The 7832-nt window shown below is 48.0% G+C and overlaps 1 protein-coding gene across 2 annotated transcripts; it reads right to left on the bottom strand.

The window, feature by feature from the left end:
- Nucleotides 1-2675: 2675 nt before the first annotated feature.
- LOC148183747 (uncharacterized) lies at nucleotides 2676-6786 on the bottom strand. Of its 2 annotated transcripts, none has more exons than XM_088059786.1 (2): nucleotides 3831-6786; nucleotides 2676-3193 (listed from the first exon to the last, which is right to left on the bottom strand). In XM_088059786.1, the coding sequence occupies exon 1, from the start codon at nucleotides 6438-6440 to the stop codon at nucleotides 5289-5291; it is 1152 nt and encodes a 383-aa protein (XP_087915912.1). In that variant the 5' UTR covers nucleotides 6441-6786; the 3' UTR covers nucleotides 2676-3193; nucleotides 3831-5288. Both variants share the same exon structure in this region, with proteins under 2 accessions (XP_087915912.1, XP_087915913.1).
- Nucleotides 6787-7832: the final 1046 nt, after the last annotated feature.

Below are 7832 nucleotides of genomic sequence, written 5' to 3'. Positions count from 1 at the left end.
ACGGGAGAAACTTAGAAGCAATTTTATCTCCCCATTCTACTTTAAGAATTAATAGGTTTCTGATTCTGTCCCAAGAAGAGACAGAATCTACATCTTGCAGGGTGAACTGGGGAAAGTGGAGAGACAGCCAACAAACAAACCGCTTTAACTGTGTCCTAGAAATCTTAACATTCCCATCACCTAAAATTTCCCAAACTTGGGAATACAAACTCTTTGGTTGAGCAGAAAGCTGAGAGCCCATTCTGATGTTAAAAGCTATCTGCACACTTAATCTACCTTCCTTTACAGCAAAAACTCCACAGCCAGCCCTGGAAGGCCAGAGCTGCATGGTGGAGCTGAGACCGCATGGCTGGCACCCACCAAAAATGTGACCGGAACCGTGTGGTGGAGCTGATATCACGTGGCTGGTGCCTGCTGAAAACTGCAGTACACGGCTGCTCCGGAGCTGCACTGCCACTCCATGCAGCCAAAAACTGCAGCTTGTGGATGCTGCTGCCCGCAGTTGCCGTGTGGCTGGAACCGAAAAACCACAGCTTGCCACGTGGCTGAGCCGAAAAAACACCTCACAGCTAGAGGATACGACATAGAAGCAATGGGTTCAGTCACAACAGCTGAGGTTTTTCGATCCCAAGGAGGCAAAAGCCTTTATTTCGGGGTTTTCAGCCCCTTTTATAAGGTGTTATGATACAGGTTAACATGACTGGTGAAAGGAACCACCTCTCTCATCCCATTGGTGGGACAAGAGAAAAAAACACTCAGAACATCTGTACAACATTGTTTTGAGAACCAATACCTATTTAGAGAAAACAGTCCTTGAGAGAGAAGTTTCCTAAAAGACTTTCCCTTGGGAAAGAGATCAGCCACTGACACGCTGAAACTCTCTTAGGCTCAGAAAATCATGTCCACACTATGCAGCACAGCCGAAAAACCAGTTTGCCACCCACTCCCCGTGCAGCGTCCAAGACCCCACTAACCAGGGGTCACCTTGGGGTCCCCACTAACACTCGTGGGAGATACTCACCCCTTCCTAGGACCTTGGCTGGCTCGGGAAGCTGTGTGTAGGAAGTCCTTAATGTCCTTAATGTCCTGGGACCAACCGTCCCTGGGCTTAGGAAAGGCTGCCAATCCTGCCCTTGTAGGAGCAGCTGTGCAAAAAGCAACTCACTGCTACAAAGGTAGCTGACAGTCCAAAGCTTGTACAATCCACACACGGATCTCCAGCTGCTGTGTGGGGTCTTTGGTCCTTGTGGAAAGCCCCCACGTGTGTTCCAGCTGTTGTAAACCTCCTGTCCCCTGCCCTGGGGTTCACCTGGCTAGCTCCGAAAGTCCACTGCGGGGAAGGAGATTCAACAAGGACAAGGTAAAAGACAAGAAGGCTTTTTCCTCTGGGACGCAGTCCACAGTTTATTCTTGGAACAAATTCCAGAGGGAAAAGAGGGAGAGATAGAGATGGTGGGGATTTTTAAACTGAGGGGAAAGAGGAGGGGGAGAGCAAGACTACAACCAATGGGAGACAAGCGAAGGAGAGGGGCGAGGGGAATGAACTAACACACCACAAGCCCAGGGGGGAGGAACAGGGTAAAAACACTCAATGCAAATACAATAACCATCTTAGTGTAACACCTTTTCTTATTCTCTAACATTTTGTATTGTGAGGACTTCTCCTTTGTGTTGCTTTATTTACATGCCTTTCATTGTTTAAAGCTTATTTGTTTCCTTGGAATTAATACAAATTGTGGTAGTGTCTTAAAGGTATTGATTGAGAAGTGACATAGAATGTGTGGTTTTAATGGGTTTTCTGCTGTGTTTGGTGATGTCCCAATATGTGTAATTTCTGTGTTCCAAAATGCCTGAAAATAGTTTTTGAATTTTGAAACATAGTGCTGAAGCTGTACTTTTTCTCCCTGTTTACTTTGAGAATTTTTGTAAAGACTACTCTCCTTTGGAAAAGTTGCTTTTTTAAATTTGAGGTTTGTATGCGGGAATTTTTGCCTTGGTTAATTTTTTTAATAAATAGTTGAATATTTAAAATATTCTCTTTTCTCATGCATTTTGGTTGGCCTGGTTACTGGTTGTGAAAACAAATCTGTAGAAATGCAGCTAAATACTTATGAATGATGATGATAATGAAAGACACCTAGAGAGAAAATACAATATTTGCAAAAAATCTGAATGTTGATGTCTTCAGTGAGCAAAAAGGTTTGAGTTCAGCTTGACTGGGGCCAAATACAGTCACTGACCTGAAACTTGTAATTTGAGGACATTCAGTGAAAATAATTTGAATGTGACAGTATGTAAAACTTGATTTCATTGTTTCTTTGAAGCACTAATCCACATATATAGTACAGTTGCTTGTTTCCTTGCAACAGTTATCATGAGAAAAAGGACAGCTGGACTTCATCCATACCTTCTATTGTTGGGCAGAATTGTCTTATCTGACCTGTTTTTCCATAGTGATATTTCAGAGAGAAATGAGAATATTGATATTCAAAAGAGGCTTACACAGATGCATTTAAATTTCTTGGTAATTAAGGCAAAGCAGATGGTTGCTTACTACATTTATAATATTGCTTAGATTTTTATTTTGATTCATTAATGGAAACTGTAAAATCACGTAATGAACCAATAGACACATGTCAAAAATGGAAAACAGACTATTAGAAGTACTTCTTTTACCAAACTAATAAAAATTAACAAGTAAACATAATTGTCACATTATGTTTATACCTTTCCTTTAGCATAAATACTGTTGAATATACTGGGTAATATTGTCAATAATGCTGGGTGAATGTCTTGGTTCTAGAAGACAGGTGTCTGCTAGGGAGAGCAGGAGCCTCCCTTGGGATGAAAGAATGTAGACCCCTTCCCTCCGAATTATTATAATTTTGAAATCAAGTGCCCCTTAGGCAGAGATCTGGGGATAGGAATAACAGTTCTTTACTAGTATAACCAGGCAAACAAACAACAATAACTACAGCAATAACCAGAAAACAGAACCAGGGAGCCCGAGACAGCCTTCTCGGCTGAGACGGGATGGAGGAGAGGCTTTGTTTTCACAAACCCCCCTCGGGCGGGCAGTCCCGGTGCTCCTTCAGGGCTCTGAGGAACAGTCGGCTGGAACAGCAGGGACGAGCTGAGATCCTGGGCTGGTGGATGAGGTGTATCAGCAGCTCTGCAGCGGTGCCTGGCACTGCTGCACGTCCCGGCAGGGCAGGGGGTGTGAGGCCACCAACAAAGAGGGGAGAAGAAGAAGAAGCAGCTCTGTCTGGGTGATGGCGAAATTCCCTTCTCCCCACTGCAACAGCTCCGCGACCCAGAAAACGAATGTCTTCCCCTGAAGCCGAAGAAAGCCAGCCAAAAACTGTCCCCACCCTCCTTTCCTGCCCCTTCCCCCACCCCCCCGGGCCTGGCCACTCTTTGTCCTCTGTTGAGCACCCACTAAATATCCACAGTTAGGTTGTCTCCGCAGCTAATGGGTAAAAATTCCACGGGCAGGCCAGAACAACAAAACAAAAAAAAAAAAGACACCTAACCCTCAACACTATCCACCCCGAATTTTTTCCCATACCAAAATGTTGCATCAAATATTAAACCTTTAAATTATACATGAACACATACTACTTTAACTATATACATATGTACATACAGATACAAGCACAGTGTCATGGGTAGTTCACCCTAAAACCAGGTCTCTTGGGGTATGCACCGGGTCTCTCCATCTTTTTGCATCACCCACCAAGTGCAACCTGGTCCCTGAGCAAAGACAACCCCACGGATTGGACTGTCTTTGCTGGAGGCAGAATTAACCCAAACAGTTTTTCCCAGCATACCTCTCATATGTACCACTGGAACCTTATCTCCATCTGTCGTTCTAAAGGGCTCAGAGTGGGCAGGGCCTGCTCGGTTAGTGGAACTTCGGGTGTTCACCAATCATGTGGCTTTTGCTAAGTTCATCTCCTAGTTCTTGAAAGTTCCCCCACCCAGTGCCTTCAAGCTGGTTTTAAGCAGGCCATTGCTCCGTTCAACTTTTCCAGCAGCAGGTGCATGATAGGGGATATAGTATACCCACTCAATGCCATGTTCCCTAGCCCAGTTGTTTATAAGGCTGTTCTTGAAATGAGTCCCATTGTCTGACTCAGTCCTCTCAGGGGTGCCATGCCTCCAAAGGACCGGCTTTTTGAGTCTCAGGATGGTGTTCCGGGCAGTGGCATGAGGCACAGGGTAGGTTTCCAACCATCCAATGGCTTCTACCATTGTGAACACGTAGCGCTTGCCTTGGATCAGTCCATGGCAGATGGTGGGGCTGTGCTTCCACCCCTGGGGCAGTCGGTTCCAGGTGTACTGCACTCCCCTCCATGTGAAGGCAAACTGAGGCCTGCATTCTGCTGCCAGGGGAATGGAGAAAAATGCATTGGCAATGTCAATAGTGGAGTACCACTTTTCTGCCTTGGACTCCAGCTCGTACTGGAGCTCCAGCATGTCCCGGCACGGCAGCGCTCAGCAGTGGAGTCACTTCATTCAATGCACGATAGTCCACAGTCAATCTCCATTCTCTGTCAGACTTGCGCACAGGCCAGATGGGGCTGTTGAAGGGTGAGTAGGTTTTGCTGACCACCCCTTGGCTCTTCAGCTCTCGGGTCATCTTGTGGATGGGGATCACAGCATCTCGATTCATCTTATACTGTCGACGGTGCACCGTCGAGGTGGCAATTGGTACTTGCTGTTCTTCCACTTTCAGGAGTCCTACTGCAGATGGGTTCTCTGATAGTCCAGGTAAGGTGTTCAATTGCTTAATGTCCTCTGCCTCCACAGCAGCTATTCCAAAAGCCCACCTGAGTCCCTTTGGGTCTTTGTAATAGCCATTTCGAAGGAAGTCCATGCCCAGAATACACGGGGCCTCTAGGCCAGTCACAATGGGATGTTTCTGCCACTCTTTCCCAGTCAGGCTCACCTCGGCTTCCAACAGAGTCAACTGCTGCGATCCCCCTGTCACCCCAGCAATGGAAACAGGTTCTGCCCCCACATGTCCTGATGGCATTAGGGTACACTGTGCACCAGTATCAACTAATGCTTCATATTTTTGTGGCTCTGATGTGCCAGGCCGTTGGATCCACACCGTCCAAAAGACACGGTTTTCCCGTGCCTCTTCCTGGCTAGAGGCAGGGCCCCTCTAGCACTGGTCATCCTCTCCTCCCTAGGCATACACACTAGAGATTCCTTCAAGGGGATCATCTTCTTTTCTGTAATATCTGGCAGTTTGGTCACGGGAGGTTGAGGCTACCTTCACTTTAGTGGAACCTTTCGGGTCGGGTTAATGGTTCCCTCCCTGAGTTGACGCACTCGTGCTGCCAGGGCAGAAGTGAGTTTCCCATCCCACTTTCCCATGTCTTCCCCATGGTCATGTAGAAAGAACCACAGCTCAGTTCGTGAGGTGTACCCTGTCTCTCTAGCTGGGGGACACTGGGCTTGGAGTTTTGGCTTGTGACCCGCACTGGTGCCATATGGGAACTGCTCTTCCTCATCTCTTCCCTAATTTCCCTCATCTCCTCTTTGAGTTCCTTAATCACAGCGGAAATCCAAGACTGCTGCAGGCCATGGACCATACTCTCAAAATTTCTAAGCCTGGTGGTGACAGAACCCACCGTCTCTCGGCTGTTATCGGCATTAATCGTCACAAGGAAAGTGGTGTATTCACGTGGCCCTAGATTTGCCAGACTCCACAACATCTGCCCAGTGCACCTGACTTTGTCGGGGTCATTATCATGCTGTCCACCCCTTCCAAAAAGGACCTCTAATATCACCACTTCTCTCAGCTGTTGGATCCCTTCCTCAATGGTTTTCCAGTCCCTTCTAAAATAGTGCTCTTCCATTCTCTCTCTGTGGACAAACCTCTCTCTTACACTCATCAAAAGCCGCTCCCAGAGGGAAAGGGGCCCTGGCTCCCTGACGAATATCTGATTCACACCTGAGTCCTGGGCCAAGGGTCCCACATTCCTTGCCTCACCACCATCCAGCTGCACACCTGTACCCATAAGGTCCCAGACCCAAAGTAACCAGGTTGTATCAGGCACAAGCCCCCGCCTCACAATGTCTTTTTGCAAGTTACGGAGACTGTCATATGTCAGAGACTCTGTAATGATTTCAACTTCTGGCTCCCCTGTGGGTTGTGAGGGCCCTCCTTTCTTATCCTTATCAACAGGGTGCTGTGATTTCATCTTAGACTTCCTCGTTTTCACAGGGGCAACAGCTGCTGGCTGTGACTGCCCTTGTGGTTCAGTTGGAACCTGGATGGTTGTAACTTCTGTGGGTTCCACTGCAGCACCATCAGACTCTCCTTCTTCGAGGCAGGGGGAGGGTTTCTCAGCAGCTGAGGAAATGCACTCCTTTAGCATCTCAAGTATCTCCTTCACCAGAACCCCCACCCACTCTGGGTGGTTCATTTCTGAGGTGGGCTGTGGGGCAGGGGCAGGCTCTGGAGCAGCACCCCCTGTCTCTGGGGCTGTGCCAGGTTCTGGAGCAGCACTCCCTGTCTCTGGGGCTGTGCCAGGCTCTGGAGCAGCACTCCCTGTCTCTGGGGCTGTGCCAGGCTCTGGAGTAGCACTCCCTGTCTCTGGGGCTGTGCCAGGCTCTGGAGTAGAGTCCCGTCTCTTTCCCTTTGTCACTGAAGGCTAAGTAGAACAGGCCTATCAGCAACATCAGCCACTGTATGATGTCATTAGCATTCAGAAAAAATTTAACCCTTCGAAAACTGGTGGGGTAGGCCCAAGGAACTGGGTGAAAGGTTGGGAGAAAATTTCCCCAGCTGTCTTTTTCTCCCAGTAGGTACCATTATTAAAGTAACCTGAAAAACATCCAGTTAGTGTGTGAAAACTCTGAATCCATGAGCCCGCTGTCCAGAGGACGTTAAACATCCATGAATTCCTCACCTTATCAACCCACAAAACAAGCTGGATAATAGCCACAGTAGCCTTAGTTATAGGACCCATATTTAGGTAAGGTGCAGCAAATGGGAGAAATATAGCTGTGACCACATGCCCCCCGAACCTGTGTAAGCTAAACAACATGGTTCTACCTAACAAGGTTACTAAATCCAGCACACAAAAGTTAGGTTATTTAAGAACTGTTATTCTTTTTTTTTTTTTTTTTTTCCCTTTTTCTCTCAGTGCCCCAAGTTGGGTGGCCAAAATCTGTCTTGTTTCTAGAAGACAGGTGTCTGCTAGGGAGAGCAGGAGCCTCCCTTGGGATGAAAGAATGTAGACCCCTTCCCTCCGAATTATTATAATTTTGAAATCAAGTGCCCCTTAGGCAGAGATCTGGGGATAGGAATAACAGTTCTTTACTAGTATAACCAGGCAAACAAACAACAATAACTACAGCAATAACCAGAAAACAGAACCAGGGAGCCCGAGACAGCCTTCTCGGCTGAGGCGGGATGGAGGAAAGGCTTTGTTTTCACAAACCCCCCTCGGGCGGGCAGTCCTGGTGCTCCTGCGGGGCTCCGAGGAACACTCAGCTGGAACAGCAGGGACGAGCTGAGATCCTGGGCTGGTGGATGAGGTGTATCAGCAGCTCTGCAGCGGTGCCTGGCACTGCTGCACGTCCCGGCAGGGCAGGGGGTGTGAGGCCACCAACAAAGAGGGAAGAAGGAGAAGAAGCAGCAGCTCTGTCTGGGTGATGGTGAAAAATCCCTTCTCTCCACCGCAGCAGCTCCGCGACCCAGCAAACGAATGTCTTCCCCTGAAGCCGAAGAAAGCCAGCTAAAAACTGTCCCCACCCTCCTTTCCTGCCCCTTCCCCCACCCCCCCCCCGGGCCTGGCCACTCTTTGTCCTCT

This window comes from Pseudopodoces humilis, chromosome 9 (assembly GCF_049639895.1).
Source record: "Pseudopodoces humilis isolate 2021_Gansu_Grassland_sample_001 chromosome 9, ASM4963989v1, whole genome shotgun sequence".
NCBI classification, from domain to species: domain Eukaryota; kingdom Metazoa; phylum Chordata; class Aves; order Passeriformes; family Paridae; genus Pseudopodoces; species Pseudopodoces humilis.
This window is presented reverse-complemented; position numbering and strand designations above follow the sequence as displayed.